The 18,275-nt window shown below is 55.9% G+C and overlaps 1 protein-coding gene across 6 annotated transcripts in view; it reads left to right on the top strand.

The window, feature by feature from the left end:
• Positions 1–18,275, top strand: part of LOC148643841 (NMDA receptor synaptonuclear signaling and neuronal migration factor-like) — a 28,547-nt gene that overhangs the window by 5,408 nt on the left and 4,864 nt on the right. For 3 of the 6 annotated variants that reach the window (XM_088614852.1, XM_088614851.1, XM_088614853.1), the window contains 13 exons: positions 8,759–8,820; positions 8,947–9,738; positions 9,998–10,073; positions 11,831–11,899; positions 13,070–13,122; positions 13,913–14,002; positions 14,370–14,494; positions 14,633–14,716; positions 14,941–14,974; positions 15,088–15,158; positions 15,250–15,329; positions 15,819–15,921; positions 16,931–17,006. In XM_088614852.1, coding sequence (XP_088470978.1) covers positions 8,759–8,820; positions 8,947–9,738; positions 9,998–10,073; positions 11,831–11,899; positions 13,070–13,122; positions 13,913–14,002; positions 14,370–14,494; positions 14,633–14,716; positions 14,941–14,974; positions 15,088–15,158; positions 15,250–15,329; positions 15,819–15,921; positions 16,931–17,006 — 1,715 coding nt within the window. Of the gene's footprint in view, positions 1–3,565; positions 3,871–8,758; positions 8,821–8,946; positions 9,739–9,997; positions 10,074–11,830; positions 11,900–13,069; positions 13,123–13,912; positions 14,003–14,369; positions 14,495–14,632; positions 14,717–14,940; positions 14,975–15,087; positions 15,159–15,249; positions 15,330–15,818; positions 15,922–16,930; positions 17,007–18,275 lie in introns of those variants that run through there. The other 3 variants (XM_088614854.1, XM_088614856.1, XM_088614855.1) reach the window with 3 other exon arrangements.

Consider the following 18,275-nt stretch of genomic DNA (forward strand, 5'->3'; position numbering starts at 1 on the left):
GTCAGGGGGGGACCCCAGAAACAGACGGGTGGATCTGTTCAGACGGAGAGGGGAGGCGGTGGGTCATGCCATCATGATGAACCCCGAAACTGCGGTGCCCCCCCCACCGAGGCTCAGTGCTGGAAGCGTGACACTGTGGTGTTGAGGTGCTGGCGTGTGATGGGTGTCCGTAGGGTGGGGGGGAGTTGTCCCAGTTGTCCCAGGACAGCTTTATCGCTTCCTACCTGGGGAGGAGTCAAAATCACTCCAGCGTCAGCCTGGGGCCGGGCGGAACAGCGCCCCAGCCACCCCGGCGTCTTCGTTTCCGTGTCCGCGTGGAACAGGAGCTGTCGGTGTTTCTCGAGTGCGGGGAGACTCAAGGCAACCAATGCCCCGCAGCGCGAGTGAGATTTAACTAGTAATCAACGGCACGTTGCTCATTAGCCCCGTTTTAGAATGCTGTGCCCCACACGTGTATGTTACACATTCAGAGGGGCAGATGTGCCGATCTGCTGAGTTTGTGACGTCTCCCACCAGATGTCTGCTTAGCTGCTGAGCTCCGGGCTTAACGGAGATGTGTCGCCGTTTCCCCACAAGCCCTGGGTTTTTTTTCCCCTGTGTGCGGCAGAGCTCCAATGTCCAAAGACGGACGCGGAATCGGGGACAACAGCCGTAAAACAAACCGGGACGACCTGGTGTTTCCTAAAATTCCCCTGTAGTTAATAAATGCTGTTAGTCACACCGAAAGTGTGAAACAGCTGTACAGGTAGAGCCCTCTAAGCTTCTTTCTGTGGTGTTCACTACCGCTCAGCCCACAGATGTGTCCAAGATTGCAAAAACACAGTGAACTGCAGTAGATTACAGTGGATCGACAGTAAACCGACAGTCAAGTGCTATAGATTACAGTGGACTGACAGTAAATTTGCAGTAAAGTGCAGTTGACTGCTGTCAGGTGACGGCAAACCTGCAGTAAAGTGCAGTACATCTCTGTGAAACGGCTGTTGGGTCTTTGTAAATTGATCTCAGTGGATTGGCGGTAAACCTATAGTAAAGTGCAGTAGATTACACTGGACTGACAGTAAATTTGCAGTAAAGTGCAGTTGACTGTGTGTGTGCGCGCGCGAGGTGACGGCTAACCTGCAGTAACGTGCAGTACATCTCTGTGAAACGGCTGTTAGGTCTATTGTAAGTTGGAAGAAAAGAGGAAGAAAAGGGATGAAGGAGGAGGGTAAAAGGAGAGGGAGATGGGTCAGTGCTGCTGGCCTTGGGTGTCTGCAGCCACGCCGTGCTGGGACAGTATCAGAGAGGCTGGGGGAGAGGGGCTTAATTTAATCTTTATTGCATCTTTAGGCTTGTTTCTGGAATTGCTTCTGAGCCTGACCGCACGGCCATCAGGCGCACTCAATAAATCCACTGTCTCCAACACGGTGATACAGTCTCTCTCTCTCTCTTGCGCACACACTCTCACACTCACACACTCTCAGGCTGGGCTGGGCTTGAAAGCCCTCTCCCTGAATACATATACATCTTACCTGCCAGAGGCTTTCTGCTTTGTGCTTGAAGTTCAGCGTTCCAGAAACCGCGTGTTTATAATGCTAAGTGCAGTCTTCTGTTTAATACAGTCCCCGTTTAGTGAGATCTAGAATATTGTCTGTAAAAAAAACTGAGATACCGGCCACCTGGAAGATGTTGGAAGCCGGATTATCGGTCACTGAGTAATGGCTCTGATGTAGACCTGATCCAATTGAGCCTGCGGGCTGAGGCTCGGATCGGTATCCCTGCGGCAGCGGTCGGTCATGGGCTGGGGCTCCGCTCCGCACTGCGCTGAGGGGGGGCGCGCAGGGGAAAACCGTTTCACCAGGGCGTTCCGCGCGGCTGCAACAGAGGAGAAAAAAAACGTGTGAGCAGATCACTTCTGCGGATGTCGTGGCTGTGACCAGGGCCGTGGGGGCACGGCCCCAGCTGACCGGGCCAGTGGCTGGAGTGGGTCCTTCCTGACCCGCCATCAAGAGCCCAAGCAGGGTGCGTCGGTCCGGCTGGTCCAGTTAAAGCGTTCCGCCCAGCTCCTGCGCCGCTCCGGTCTCAAACCGGCCTGCCCTGTAGCGCCCCAGAGCGGCTCGGGGTGCCTGGCGCGCCCTGGGGGGAGGTGACCACCAGACGGATTGACACCGGCCCTGAAGAGCCGCTGGCAGCCGCTGTGCTGGTTAATCAGCTCTCCGCGGGGAGGAATCAAAGGAGGTGATTAACCCGGTGAGAGAGAGAGGGGGGGTACTCCCGCGCATCGTACCCCATGTTTCCAGGGCCGGCTCGTCGGTGCCTCATCAAACGCAAAGCCGCTGTTAATTGAAGTGGCCGTTTTTTTTGCCTGATTGCGCGGCTGCCGTCAACAATCCAGCGATGCTCGAGCTCCTCCGCTGACGGTCCCTCCCGGCTCATGAGGACGTTAATGCTGGGAACTGGAGGCACTTTCTTACGCAGAGGGTTGTGGGAGTCTGGAACGAGCTGGTTCTGTCATGAAACGGCCGGATGAGATCCTCGTATCAATGAGCGAGCATCTACCCCACGGGCTGAATTTCCTCCTCTCGTTTCTAACCTTGCTTGTGTTCCTAATGCCTGGGAGCGCGGTGCCGGTCCTGTAACGGTGTGCGCCCCGTTTCCTGGGGGGGACAGTGTGGCGTGAGTGCTGGCAGTGCTGGGGTGTTGTTCCGGAATGGGCAACAGCCGATGGAGGGCAGAATTTCCAGGTGGTAAGGGTGGCTGTTGGGGGTCAGGATGCGGGGTGTAATTCAGGCGGTTGTGGGTCTGTCTGCCAGTCTCAGTCCTGTTCCTCAGCTATCACCCACACAGCCCAGTTCCAGTCTCCAGAAACTGGTTGACATTGAGCTGACGTTGTTGGCACGACGGGGGGCCTATGTCACATCGAATACCATACAATGAATATCAGTTTAACAATAATACTTATAAATCTGCTGTGCAAATGAACAATACAGATAGTATGTCATTATTAATGGACGTCTTTCTCAAAGGCAGCTTGCAATCATAGCAGTTGCTAAACATTAGAAAACTGGAGCCATACAAACACATATAGTTGGATGCAATACAGTAAGGAAACCATCGCAGTCGTAGCCAGTCTGGGAGTGAATCATCTCCTGGCCCAGTCTGAAGAGCTGGCTCGAGCAGAACGCAGGTGCAGATAAAGCACAGGGCATTGGTCTCAGTACTAGATCTTTGCAACCCACACAGCACACACAACTTCTCACAGGAGACATGCGGAGCTCACGGGGCCTGTAGGGTCAGTTTATGCCAGATTTGGGGGATCTTTAGGAAAGCGGTCAGCTCAGAGGCTGGGTAGGAGCTTGAAGAATGTTTGCAGTCTAGCTAGTTTTTCTATCTGGAAGTAAGAATGAGCCCTCTCACCCCCCCCCACACATATCTCTCTGTCAGACTTCTCTGTCTCTCTCCCCATCTCTCTCCCTCTCTCTCTGTGCTCTTTCCCCATCTCTCTCCCTCTCTCTCTCTGTGCTCTCTCCCCATCTCTCTCCCTCTCTCTCTCTGTGCTTGCTCGCTTGCTCCCTCCCCATCTCTCTCTCTCTGGCTCTCTCGCCCCGATCTCTCTCTCTCTCTCTCTCTCTCTCTCTCTCTCTCTCTCTCTCTCCCTCCCTCCCTCCCCCCCCATCTCTCCGTCAGACTGCTCTCTTTCTCGGGCGGCCAGTGGCAGGTGCTGTGGCTCAGCGAGCGATCCAGGCAGCGGTGCCAGCACCGAGCCCGTTAGTCCAGGGAGAGAGCGGGACCAGAGCGCGTCTGTCTGCCTGTGTCCCGCTGCACCAGTGCAGAATCCGAGATGAGGCGAGTGCGGCGTCCGCTTGCTGTGTCCTGGGCCGGGATAGGGAGGTGAGCCCGTGCTGGAGAAGGGTTTCTGTGGGCCGAGCCGGCGGGAGAGAGGGAGGGAGAGTTCTGGAAGGACCCAGGGTCGGACTGCTGAGGTGCAACTTGTGGGGGGGGGAGGGGGGGGATTTTTACTGAAAGCTGCCTGGCTGTTGCCGTTGCTGCTCCTTTGAGGTGGTGGGGGTGGAGTGGGGGGAAGAGTTTGTTTGCGGAGAATCTGGATCATTCTGAGTGCTGAAAATCTGCAGCCTGTCTGGGCTCCTTGGCAGGACACTTCAGTCCGTTAGCGCAGTAGAAACATCGAGAGAGAGATACGGAGTGTGCATGTTTATTGAAACAGCTGCAGGTCTGTCCTTGATGGAGCCTTGCATGAAATCGGCTGAGTTCTTTCATGGTATCAGTTCCGTACTCTGAAGCGCGGCTCCCGGAAGTTGTCCACATGACAGCAGGACGAAGGGGCGCTGTCCTTGTCCTGACCTCCCTTCCAGACGCGCTTTGTCTACCCCGCTGCAGCTGGGTGCAGAGGGCAGGCCGGCGTGTCTTGGGGGACTGCGTCCTCCTGCGGTTGCCCGTTCAGGAACCGGCACAGCGCCGCCGGCGTGCAGGACGGGGGCAGAGGGGAATCTCCCCTCCCCTGGCAGAGGCCGAGGCACTCATGTCCCGAGAGAGCAGCACAGCACCGCAGCCCCGGCTCGAGCCGGGGAGGGGGCAATACTGCGCTTCCTGCCCCGGAGCCGGGGCAAAGACCGCAGCCTCTCCGGGGGCCAAGGAGGGGGCAGGTCTGAGGAGTAGAGGGGGCAGAGAAACCGGCTTCAGTGACCCCTGTGTTTGAGGTAAGCCAGTTGCGCTTTTCTTCCTGTTCTTGCTGCGCCGAGCGCCTCTGTCCATACCGGCCTGCCAGGCCGGCGCTGGACAGGCTCGGATCGTGACCTTGAGCCGCCACAGCGGCCCGGTACCGAGGACAGAGGTGTCCGGCAAACGACTGGACTCAAAAACCAAGAAACCTCAGAATAAATCTGCTCTCCTTTCCAAATTAATTCCCTGCGTCAGAGCCGCCCTGTTCCGAGTCCCGGAACAGCTTTCCCCAGGGATCCCGGCCGGCCCCTGCCTGGAGACTGCCGAATCCAAGCTGCACGCGCACACCCACGCCTCCGGGCATCAGTCGCGTGTCCCCCTGCCCCCTTCCCCCGCTGAGCGCTCCGATGAGCACCCAGCACTCCAGCTCCGAGATGTCGGCATCGCTCTTCCCGTTTCCTGAGCAGCAGGAGGGGAAGCGAACTGCAGAAACCCGCCCCAGGGCAGCAGAGGCACAGGGCAGGGGACCGTGGAAGAGGGAGAAAACCGGGGATCGGAAAAAGTGAGACAAAAGTGAATGTCTGGTGTAGGCCATCAGGAGGGGAGAACCTTGATAACTTGGTGATGGATTGGTTGATTGCTTAATTAGTTAACCAGTGCGAAGCTCCGAATCATTATGTGGCTGGTAGCTTAATTTCTTAATGGATTTACTTGTATGAGGTGGGTTAGGGCTAGGGCTAGCAGGTCCTGCTTCACCCGTCTTGCGGACGGATGGTTTTATGACGGTGCCTGTGCTGGGCGGAGTATCTTGGGTGTGCTCCTGGCTCGTCGTCTGTGACTCACCGTCCCAAACGTTAGTGGAGCCCGAGAGGGAACACTGCAGAGGTCAGCCCCCAGTACTGACATTAACGCCCAGAGGCAGAGCCCGAGCTGGGGCTGGAGGCGATGACAGGCAGGAGGTTAACTGGCTGTGAATTAGTGGCTGGTGTGGGGCGGGGCCCAGTAATCCGACAGATGGTGGGGGTGTGGCCAGGGCGCTGCAGGGGCCGACGCTGCAGAGACACACCCCCCTTCTACACTGCAGGCTATATTATTGAGGTCTGTGTTGTTCTCCACAAGTAGTGTGCAGAGCTGCAGCAGCTATGTTTGTATTCAGCTCAGAGAGGCCCAAGCAGCAGCATATTTATACCCTGTATAAGTTGGCACCCTATATACTGTATTTACAGCTGTGTTCAGTGCTTATTATTCCTTCCTTTGAAGCCGTTGAGTCTTCACTATATCCCTGTTTTGTGAAAAGCGTTCATTGTCTTTGTTCAGGACAGCTTTATTGTAATTATGAATGGCGGTTTTTCATATCGTCCTTGCGTTTGCCCTCGCGGTGCGTGTGCATTCCGTCGGAGTGAATATTTGTCTGGACATCTCATTGGAGAAAACAAGCCCACAGCGTTCAGCACCCTGCTCCAGGCTAGATCTCCACTCACTCCGGAGCTCTGGGCTCAGACACGTGCAAGCGCTGCTTGTGGGCCTGATGGAGCAGAACAGCCAGCAGCCGAGACCTTCCGAGGGTCGTGATGTTCAAGCGCTGCTTCGCAGTCATCACTCCTGCCTTTCAGAACCGGCGCTGAGACACACGAGCAGCATACGGGAGAGAGCGGACTGGAGTTCAGTCCTCAATACTGTTGGCTCTGGAGGCTTTTTCATATCAAGTGGCAGAACAGAAGGATCCCGATCCATGTTCTCTCCCAAGAGGCCCCGCGAGATGGTCTGCTGCCGAGACCTCTTTCAGTGAAAGAAAAGAAAAGGCTCCAGGTTGTATGGCGTTCTGAGAAATCGTTTTTCTCTCTGCACCCAGCGTTGTGTCAATGGTAGCTTCTGCTGCCTGCAGGGTGCCAGCTCAAACTTAACATCTTGAAATGGAGTGCTTGCTGGGAAGATGTTTGGACGTTTCGGGTCAAGTGGAAGAACGGAAGGATCCCGATCCGTGTTCTCTCCCAAGAGGCCCCGCGAGATGGTCCCCCCAGCAGCTCCGGGGGCCGGTCTTGTCGCCCCGGCTGTCCGACCCCAGGCTCTCTCTCTCCCCCTGGTCACCCCGAGGAGGACCGGAGAAGAGCCGCAGAGGGGTGGGCAGGGCCACTGTGAAGACCTGCAGCCTCTGTGTCCACCCCTGGGGGGGTCACAGGCCTTGACCGGACCTGACGGAGGGAGGGTTATCTGGGAAGTGGCCCAGGGATTGGAGCCCCAGCCGGGTCGGGACACGGAGAGAGAGAGCTGCGGAGAGCTCATCCTGGCCGGACGGCGCAGGGCAGGAGCCGATGGCTTCCCAGGCAACGCCGGCTCACAGACTCTGGTCTGATCGTTCACGTTTCAAGATTAATCGATAAAAGGACAATTGTAGTTGCTGTGATTTGCTCATTACGCAACGGCAAAAGCTGCCAAGCAACTACCAACGCAGACAAACGAGAGTAAATGAAAGAAAATAGACCCTTCCTTCCTCTCTCTAGCACACCACTCTGCCTGTCCCTCCCCTCTCCTGCCTCTGCCGCAGGGACTGGTGGGTTAGGATGTGCCGATCCAGTGCAGGCAGGGGGCTGTAACTTTGGAAGCGGAGTCGCTGCATTCCACAGGTCAGGATTAATGGCCGACACAATGCGAGATCGCCTGGGGAATCAATTAAGCTCCCCCCCATGGCGAGCGAACGGTCGGTCGTTCGTTCGGTCAGAAGAAACGCGCCATTCACAGTGCCTGCTATGCATTGTGGGATATCTGAATTAATTAGCTGACCTTTTCATGCTGTTGTAAAGAAAGCCACCTGAAGAAACCTCGATTTCTTGTTTATGTTAGATGAAGGCGAGCTGACAGCCACGGACAGAAGTCTCATATTTCTGTCTGTCTGTATATCCATCACGTAAGCTCCATATATCATGGTGACAAAAGATGCCCTTAGCATTTGATGTAGTGATTGGTTTATTCACACTGACAGTCCCCAGAGAGGGCATTCATACCGAATTCATACCCACTGAATCCAGGCAGCCTCTGCAATCAGCTGGCATAGCTGGATGCCCTCCAGCTGAAGTGCATCATTAATGTAAAACGCGCATCCAGACTGGAGAGCCCAGCAGAGAGCCGCTTACATAAGTCGGAGAGTGCAGAGTGTCACGCTTACTCACTCAGAAGATGACTGTGCATTGCAGAAAAATGTTTTGTTTAATGCGCGTGCTGTGAGCGTCGGGCTACGATCCCCCCGGGAGTGAGCGCGTCTTGTGAGTGAAAGCATGAGTGTGCCGACAGGGCTGCAGGAGGGACAGAGGAGTGAGAAAACCTTCGTCCGACAAGCACACACACGCACACACACAGAGAGTGCGGTGCCGCCTGACGTTTGCCGTGACAGAGCAGCGTGGGTAATTAAGCAGGGGAGTGATTAAGCCGTCATGGCGAGATCGCCCCCCTGCTGTGAGCCGTGTCGGGGTTGTTCGAGGGCAGGGGCAGTGGGCTGGCATTGAGAGTCCAGAGTAAGACTGCATGAGCTTTACCTGTATCATACCTGAATGACCACATCTGTACAGCGAGGTTCTATAACCCCGCCGAGGTATTTCATCCCCTGCAGAGACCCTGAAGCATAGTGGAGCCCCCGAGTCCCGGGTTCAGGCTCCAGTTAGGACCTAGCTGTTGTGCCTGCATGCTCAAAAAGGACATTGCGCCCAGTGAAATCTTGGCGCAGCGAGATCTTAAAAGCTGTCAATGAAGATGCGAAACGAATGCCCGCTCTATGTCTTGAACATTGTGTTTTGTAGGCGGCCCGCCAAATTGTCCAGGCAGTCTGGGGGTTACACGAAACACGATCGTGCCTTCACCTCCCCCAGGGTTATCGTGACATGCCACAAGAGAGAAAGGATTAGGGAGGGCGCTCTGTACCTAACTCTCTAAGGCCGGCAGTCATTGTGATCCTGGGCTGTGGGGGTGCTCATTTTCAGCGCGGTTAAGCCACCGCCCTCCCAGAATGGGGGGGAGGAAAGGTGTCCTGTTCTCTTCCCCCATGTCCCGTTTTTGTTCCTTGGAGCCCCCCGCTGCCAGTCTGAGCGTCTCTGTCATCTCTCCCCAGAGCAGCCCGTGCGTTCGGAGAGTACCTGTCGCACGCCCACCCTGAGAACAGGAACGGATCAGGTGAGCCGGTCTCTCTCCCGGATTCCTGAGGCCGGGAGCTCCGCTCCGCTGCGGCTTACAGCGCCGAGACGGGTCTCTGCTCTGACGGCCTGTCCCGCTCTCTCTCTCTCTCTCTCTCCCCCCAAGACCACCTGCTGTCGGAGACCTTCATCTGCCAGGACTCCGACTCCCTGGAGAACAGCGGCCTGCACAACAACAACAACAACCAGCGCCCCGCGGCGCCCCCCCGCAGCCCCCCCGCGCCGGGAGCCCCCACCGGCCAGGACGCTCCGGCCGCAGCCGGGGCCGCCTCCTGCCCCCCCAACAAGCGCCGGCTGTCTCTGGTGTCCGGCGGGCAGCTGGAGCGCAGCCTCTCCGCGGAGGAGCCGCCGCCGCCCGCCCTGCGCGGCCTGTGCGCGGACTGCGAGCCCCAGCCGCCGCGGGTCTACACCATCACGAGGGAGGGGGGCATGCTGGGGGGCCGGGGCAGCGCCGAGAGCCTGGAGCTGGAGGTGCTGAAGGGGAGCCAGGAGCTGGGCCGGCCCTCCCCCCCCTCGCCGCCCCCCGCTGCCGCCGGGGCCCCCCCCCACGGCGGCGAGGGCCACCACCACCACGGCAACCATCACCACGGCGGCCACCACCACGGCAACCACCACCACCACCACCACCACCACCACCAGCAGCAGCAGCAGCAGCACGCCAACAGCGGCGGCGGCGGCGGCGGCGCCCCGCCCGCCCCCCAGCCGCTGCAGAGCTCCGGCAGCGCCCACAACATCCGCGGCTGGGCTGGGGCGGGCAGCCGGCCGGGCTCCAGGGACTGCCCGCAGGACTGCGCCGGCTCCCACCCGGCTCCCGTCGGCGCCCAGCACTCCCTGGACCTGGAGAGCGCCCGCCAGCGCAAGAAGCTGGAGAGGATGTACAGCGTGGACCGGGTGTCCGGTGAGTGGAGGGAGGGGCCGTCGGCGGTCACCTCTCGGGCGCGGGGGGGGCGTGAGTTCGAAGCCTTCGCTGGAGTCCAGAGCCCAGCATTCCCAGACAGCCACACAAGGACTCCTGTCTGCGACACCCTGTTTTTTTAAGATCGTTAAAACCCCTGTTTACCGCAGAAAGAAAGTCCTTTCCTTAATCTCTCGCCGTCTCTCCGCCGTGCCGTGTCGGTCTGGTCCCTGACGCCTCGGTCTCTCCCTCCCCGCCGCAGAGGACGTGCCCATCCACAGCTGGTTCCCCAAGGAGAACATGTTCAGCTTCCAGACGGCCACAACCACCATGCAGGCGTGAGTACAGCCCACCCAGGGGTGCACTCAGACTCGGAGGAGGGGGTGGCTCATCAGTCCGAGCCTCTATCTGCCTTCTGCAGCTACCAGAGCAGCTGTGTAATCTAAGAGCAGCATTTCCTTGTCTAAGTCAATTGGCAGCTATCCTGCAGCAGGTCTTTTTGGTTGGTCCTTGTTCGGAAAGACTGGGTCCGGTATTCCTTTGGTCCCGCGTTGATCTGTCCTGTTCTCCCACTGCCTGGGGGTCTTTGCTCTGTGCTGTAACCCATTTGTAAGTCCGGTGAAATCTGCCTGCACTGGTTCTGCACGGAGTGGCAGTGGACAAGCCAGACGCACGGCCGGGAACAGGAGCCCATTCCCGGTTGGCTGGAGTCTGGCACGAGCTGCCCAGTCTTGCTGTTGAAGCCGATACCCTGGCTTCTCCCGAGAACCAGCTGCAGACCATACAGGACAGGGCTCCGCTGTCTGCAGGGCAGAAATAATAGTCACTCCAAGAATGAATAGAAGGTTGATGCATCTTTTATTCCCCAAAAGTGTAATGGGCGTTCCAAGCTATTCATCTGAGAGCGCAGGTCTCGCCTCCTGTTTGTCGTAGGAGGGAGAATGAAGGGATCTGAACAGTTTTTCTAACACCTGCTTGTCTTTCTTTCACGCTGTCCCTCCTTTCACCCCTGTGTCCCTGCGGATCTGCAGGATCTCGTAAGTGTTCCTTAAGTGTTCTTGGCACTATGGAAGCCCTGTGGTGTCGTTGTACAGTGGAGACCCTGTGGTGTGTGTGTGTGTGTGTGTGTTTGCACTATAGAGACCCTGTGGTGTGTGTGTGTTTGCACTATAGAGACCTTGTGGTCCCCATTAGTCACCTTCTGAGGAGTGTTTGAAGTTATGGAGGACAGCTATGCAGTTTTATGAAATGACTCATTTACACACCATGTGCACTGAGTATACAGCACGCACACAAAGAACACGCTTTGCAGTGCCGTCTGTGTACACAAGCAGCACAGCGTTGACTGTATACCTGAGGCAGGTGTCCTTTGTGAAGTATACAGTGTATTAACAAACAAGGTATTGTCTGTCTATGGAACAAGTGAAGGTTTATTCCCTGCTGAAAAGAGAAAAACACGGCGTTTGGGCTGTGGAGCCTTCTTCAGGTGTAGTCTGTCTGTGCCCTCTATCGCATATGTGAACCTGGCGCACAGTGTGTACAGGAGACAAGGCTCCGGGTGCTCAGCAGGTTCGCCAGGGCTAGATGACTCGCTGCCCCCATCGTGTGTTAGTGTACAGTGGGAGCTGCTGGAGAGCAGGTGGGAGCGAGACTGGCGAGTGCGGAAATAAACTGGAAAGGGTGCAGGTGGGAATAGGAACGGAGGCCGAGCTCTGCACCAGGACAGAGCAGGGCACAGCGCCCCCTGTCAGGGTCCGGGCTCGGGCGCCGTCCCTGGTCCTGAACACGGAGAGAGCAGGACGCAGCCCTGTGCTTGCCAGCGTTCGTGTCGTCTGCAGCGGAGCCGCCTGTGTGGTTTCGCACCTCCTCCAGCTGCTGCCCCGCGCTGGCATGTGTGTGGTGGCCGCCCCCCCGTCACAGTGGGAGCGGCGGTGCCCCCCGGCGGATCTCGGCACGGCGTCGGGGCGCATAGCCTGCGCCCCGCCCGCCCCCCCCCCCCCGTGGGGCTTCTCCCATGCTGGCCCGGGGGGTGTGCTGTGTGCGGTGGGGGGGGGGGGGCCCAGGGTCCCTGATTAACACTGTGACGTCTCAGCAGGGCGTTCCGGGGCTTTGCTGAGAGAAAGAGGCGGAAAAGGGAACACGAGTCGGCAGCTGTGATCCAGAGGTACCGTGTCACACCTGTCCTGTGTCCTGTGTGTCCTCGCCAGCTGTGGCCCCCCCTCTCTGTGGCCGTAATTTGTGTTTTAAATCACCACCTTTGCTCAGGCGCTCAGTTCTGACATATCCTGCTCTGGTCCGTTAGGAGCCCCTTCTCCTCTGTTGCCCCGATGCCTCTCGACTTCCGTGCCTTTAAACATTGAGTACAGGAACATAGTCTTCCGGGAGCAACACAACAGCGCCGCTTATTTTCATCAACAATTAAATACACCTCTCTCCTCTCCCTCCGGCAGTTTCCTCCTCTCCACAGAGGTAAACTGGGCCGCATCCTCTCTCCCTGCCTTCCAGATGTTTGATCATAGATGCACGGTCTCCATGGTTACAGGATGCAGGCGCTCCAGCTGTGCAGGTCTCAAGCAGAGAGAGAGAGAAGGAGAAAGAGGAGGAGGAGAGAGAGAGAGAGCCAGAGAGGTCGAGGAATGAATATTTAGAGAGAAATAAAAGACTTGTAATCTAATTGAAAAAGCAGAATAGGAACCACATTGATGAAAGAACAGGATTGACCGTGTCCTCAGTTACCCTGCCCACAGGGCTTGAGCACTGGCAGTGTGTCTACAGATGAACTCTTCCCGTCTGTCTGACAGCTGTGAGTACAGCTTGCTTGGGCAGCGGGGAGTGAAAAACCGCTCCTCTGTTTTTCCTTTGAAAATGTAAAAGTATGTTTTAAATTTAATAAGTTACATCCTCTCTGGATTTCACAGGAGTGAATGGATGGTTCTTTGTGTGACGTGAGAAAGGCAGCCTGGGGCCCAGTGGCTCCCCCTGCAGGTAGAAGCAGGGCGAGACGTCTGTGCTCCTGTAACGCTGGTATAATATCTCCAGCCTGCTTGTGCCAGATCTGCTCCTGTGAACGCACAGGTTCGAGAGTGCACGTCCTCCTGTAACTTCAAACACTCCCCAGCAGGCGGTGTGGAGCTGCTCTGAGCTCGTTCCTGACTCTCTTGCTCTGTCTCTCCCTCACGCTCTCTGTCCTTCTCCACCTCCCCCGATTCCCTCTCCCACCTCTCCTCCCTACCTCCCCGCCTCTCTCTTCACATCTCCTGTCCAACCCTCCTCCTCTCTCTTCACACCACCTGTCCAACTGTCCCCTGCCCCTGCCCCTCTCTCCTCTCCGCAGAAACTTCCGCAAGCACCTCCGGATGGTGGGCAGCCGGCGGATGAGGGCTCAGAGTGAGTCTCTGAGTGTCTGTGACTCTGTGCATGCCCTGTAACTAGTGCACCTGTGTAGTGTAGTAATAAGCGGTGTCTGTATTGCGTTGTGTACATTGTTGTGTAGTGTATGTGTGTGCTGTTATTACGGTGTACGTACAGAACAATGTGTGTGTGTGTGCGCCACATGTGTGTAGTTCTGGGTGTGTACAGTACCTGTGTGCTGGTAACTGATGGGTGATTGGGAACATTACCATCCGCAGACTGGGGGTGTGTGCTGGAGTGGGCTGTTTCACTTCCTTCCCTTTAAATATTCGGCTGAATGTTGTCCCTTTTGCGCTGGTCACCCCCTTCCTCCACGCTCACTCACTCGCGAGCACCAGCCGAGAGTGAGTTGTTGGCACGATCTCACTCTCTGGGCTCTTCAGACACGCCCATCCCTCTGTCTTTGGATGCACTCTTACATTTTCACATTTGACACGAGCCAGCTAGAAACGCGGACCTCCGTTCCTCAGTCCTCAGTTTCAGGAGTTCCAGCTCTTTTAATTAAGGGATATTTAATTTCCTCATTGTCCATGATCTGTAGCACCAGTCCAGCTCCTGTGCATGACTTGGGGCCGAACAGAACTGGACCTCCCAGTTGGAATCTCCTCAGAACTCCAGCCAGGCTGGGACACATTCAGCGAAGACGCTAAAGGGAGCTGTTGTGAGGGTGTGCGTTGTGTCCAGAGCTCTGTGCCGGCGCAGGCCGGACCGCAGCGTGTCTGAGTGTGACCCTCTCTCCATCCCCTCCCACACCCTCCTCCGCCAGCCTTCGCTGATCGCCGGGAGAAGAGCTTCAGCCGGTCCTGGAGTGACCCCACCCCCATCAAGACCGACCCCCTGCACGACTCCCGCGACAGTGAGTCCCACGCAGCGTGCCAATCTCCGCACACGCCGCTGCCACTCCTGTCTGTCTGTCTGTACGTGCAGCTTATCCGTGTCTGTGTGGTTGTGTATTTCACTGTCATCTCCTCAATGTGCACAGGTGTATGTGGGTGTGTCTTTCACAGTGAGTTTGTCTGTGCGGTTGTGTGTCTGATTTCTCTGTATGTAGAGTTGTGCTGCTGCGAGTGTGTGTCGCTGTGTCCAGTGCCTGTCTTTTTCGGTATTTCCAAATCTCTACGGTTTTCAGACTCTTAATCTGTTATAATGGCCCTGGTCATGTTTTCACACTTTATTGCCCCTGCTCCCATTTCCCAATCCTGCCCCCCCTCCCCTGTCCTCAGGCGGAGACCTGCAGGAGTCCTGTGGCACCCTGGACGAGGGCAGTGCTGACCAGATCTGGGAGGAGGAGAGGGAGGAGGAGAGGCTGGCCTGCCAGGGCGAAGACTTCATCCCTCCCAAGATCATGGTGAGCAAGGAAGACCCAGTCGAACCCCACGCTCTCTGTCTTTCTGTAGTTCTGTCTCTTAGTGTTTTGGTTAGATACTGCAGGGTCTGGTGAGCATGCCAGTGTGTCTGTGTTAATGCCTTCCTCTCTCCGCCTCAGCTCATCTCCTCCAAAGTTCCCAAGGCAGAGTACGTGCCCAACATCATCCGGAGAGACGACCACTCCATCATCCCCATTCTCTACGTGAGTCACTCACACTGCTACACAAACTGCACACACTGCTAATACTGCACACATCTCTGCACATCGCACATACTGCAAAATACAGCAAATGCTGCGGCACAATATTGTGTGCACTACTGCAGTATTGTGTGTAATTCTGCACAATACTGTGCATGCTACTCCACAGTATTGCAGAACACTGTTGTTCAGTTCTTCCCATCTAAACTCTCTCTTTCTCCGCGCAGGATCACGAACATGCGACCTTTGATGACATTCTTGGTACGTCCAACTCTGTGTGCACGTGGGAGGTCTTTCGTATGATTGCTGTGTATACTCTATACAATACTGTTGACAAACAGACATTGCAGTATGTCTCTTACTTCCTCCTGCAGAGGAGATAGAGAAGAAGCTCAATGCCTACAGGAGGGGCTGTAAGATCTGGAGAATGCTGATCTTCTGCCAGGTAAGAGAGATGGAGTTAACAGAGAGGCTGGAAGACACATGGATGTGATGAAGAATTTATCGGGTTGACCTGTCTGATGTCTGTCATACAGGGAGGTCCTGGTCACCTGTACCTGCTGAAGAACAAAGTGGCCACCTTTGCCAAGGTGGAGAAAGAAGAGGACATGATACTGTGAGTCCCCCAGTACACAGTAGTACAACTACAACTAGCACAGTCAACTACTAGTCTGATTTTGCTTTTTAATTTAAAGGTGGTTTCAGCTGGAATTAGCTGGATTCCAGATCCCATGTAACAGACATAGGCACCCCCTGGTAGATCATTCCCAGTCGGAGAATTTGGGCTGAACACATGGAAACAGTTATGAATAAACCATATTGCACTTGGCAGAGGGAGACAGGGGGCAGCGCAGTTCTACCTGTGTCTGAGCCTGGCTGACTGTGGCCTCGATCACGCTGAAATGGAGACGTATGGGGCGAGTCGCTGTAGTTGGCGAAGCATGTGAACAGGTTTTATGAGGCACCTGACGCATGATTTGTCAAGAAGAAGGGGAGATCGCCTGCTCCTGATTTACGCGGCCTGGCCCAGCTGATGCGGTCAGTGGCCGAGCTGCACAGCTGCTAACCATGACCGCTCTCCCTGTCCGCTCTGTCCACTCTTCAGCTTCTGGAAGCGGCTGAGCCGACTGATGACCAAGCTGAACCCCGAGCCCAATGTCATCCACGTGATGGGCTGCTACGTGTTGGGCAATCCTAACGGAGAGAAGGTAGGGCTGGCTGCTCCGTACACATCTCCAGTGACCACCGGGCACCAGGGAAGGGTGACATGGGGTCTGCATGCAGCCTGGGCCAACATGGTTCCACGGACAATGACCGCTGTCACCAGAGGGAGCTGGTGTCCACCAGGAGACACGTGTGAGCCATTATGGCCATGCATGGTGGTCACGATGCGCCAGTGCAGTATTCCCCTTGGAGACTGGGAGCTTGCTGTCGTTGTCCACGGGTATGTGGTCTCTGTGGTTCCGTTTGTATGTGACCGAAATTTCATTTCCATTCGAACAGTTCTGACTTGCTCGAACAGGGCAGTCACCGTTCCCAGTACACTGTTTCTCACACGATACTGCACTGGCTCCAGCAGCCCCTCCCTCTTTCCTCTGATCGTTAATCAGCTCGCATTAAATGCTTTGTGGCAGTTCAGTATGGCGCTCCTACTGCCGCTGTCTGATAGTGTGCACACGGCTTTATGGAAAACGTTCCTAATAAAGTGGCCAGAGGGCATGCAGCCAAAAGAAGGCTGCTGCAGGGAAGTGGTGCAGAGCACTTAAGCAAATTTGTCTCCCCGCAACCTGTGAGCTTTTATTACTTGAGCCTGAGCAGAGCTTATGCAATGGGGCTATTTATAGTGGCGATGCTCAGCCATGCGCGTGCTGTCTCCTCGGTCAATGGCAGGCTGTCCTTGACGCTCCTCGTCGTAAACCACTCGTCTCGCGGGCCTCCACTGGGCTCTCCAGCACCACTGTGGGGCCCGTATTGACCGCCTGATGCGGTCCACATTGGGCACTGGGGGAAGTTTCTGACTCCTGGGTGAACCCTTCTCTGTACTATGCCTGCCCCCCCAGTCTCTCTCTCCCTCTATGGCCGCCTGCTGCTCACTGCTCGCCTGCAGTGCCTGGTGGTGGCAATACACGCCCGTGTCTCATCCTCCACTGAAATGTGCGCCGTGCTATCCGTCTAATTGATGACCTTCTTTTTATCGATTACTGCTCGGCGCCGCAGCTGTTCCAGAATCTGAAGAACCTGATGAAGCCCCAGTCCATCACGTTCGAGTCGCCCCTGGAGCTGTCGGCACAAGGTGAGACCAGGCGCGCGGCCCAGACCACAGCTTCCACTGCAGGGCGTCGCAGGCCTTCATTCAGTGACTCAGTGATCTTCAGCAGCAGAGTCAATTAAGCAATTAGTGGTCAATCGAGCAATTAATTGTATAATTAATGACCAATTAAATAATTGCCACTTCAGTCATTACAGTGCTGTTTGGATAAGAGCCGGGCAGTGGCTTGAATTTGGCTGAGGCTGGCAGCCCTTCCCCTGGGCACTGTGTGCGAGAAAGCTGCCTCTCCAAGGTGAACTTGTAATACAAACTGAGCACTGTTGCTGACAAGATCTGTAAAAGATCTTTTTAAAGGCAGCAGATGGCCTTATCTTTATTTCTTAAAAGTTTAAAGATATAGCTTCATAAAGTTAACATTGTTTTTTTTAAGAAAAGCGTGGACAAAATCATTTTGAGATTCACCCTCGGTAGAGCCTGGTTTGAGAGAGAGGGCCGCACAGAAACGCAGGCCCACACAAACATTTAGCTCCACAAAGAGAGCTGAGCCCTGCTGAATTGAGCCCCCAAGGATATTGATGACGTGCAGGCAATTATCGCTCAATTAAAAACTCGTTAGAGCTGCAGCCCGTTCAGGGAGGCCGCTCACAGAGTGCACAGAGACCAGCCCCTCGCTCGCTCTCCCTCACTTCTTCACTTGCTGGCACGTTGGAATTTTCCAGCTGGTCTTAATCTGGCAGAGCGCGGTGACGGCGAGGGCCGACGTGCTCACACAGATGACGAGACTCCCAGGACAGAAGTGTGCCTCGGGTGGGGGTGGGGGTGACACAGACCCTGAGCTGTATTAATCCCGCAGAGACAGGCAAAGCGCTGGCAACAGATTTACAAAGAAAACGCACAGTTCTTCGTGACGCCCGCACTCTTTAACCCTTCGCCTGCTGCAGTGGTGCTCGACAGCGTGTGGTCTGGGTGCGAGTTGGTGCAGAGCTGTCCTTCCTTGGGCTCTGGAGACAAAGGCAGTTGACCATGATTGGACTGGAACTCGTCCTCCTTTGCTGGATAGTGTAGAGTCGGAAGCAGTGTGGGCAGTGTGACACCCCCTCTGATGATAAACATTTCAGTCTCAGTCTGTAGAAGCGCTGCCGTGACGGTCAGGTTTTACAGCTCAATGCACTGCGTGTGTCCTCTCTCCCTCCTGCCCAAACTGTCAGTTCCTTCCTTACCTCTCCTATATTGACATTCGTCCTCCTGAATCTCCTTCCGTCCTGTTTCCAATTCCTAACCATCCCTCCCTCT

This window comes from Lepisosteus platostomus, chromosome 21, assembly GCF_059453375.1.
Source record: "Lepisosteus platostomus isolate fLepPlt1 chromosome 21, fLepPlt1.hap1, whole genome shotgun sequence".
NCBI lineage: Eukaryota > Metazoa > Chordata > Actinopteri > Semionotiformes > Lepisosteidae > Lepisosteus > Lepisosteus platostomus.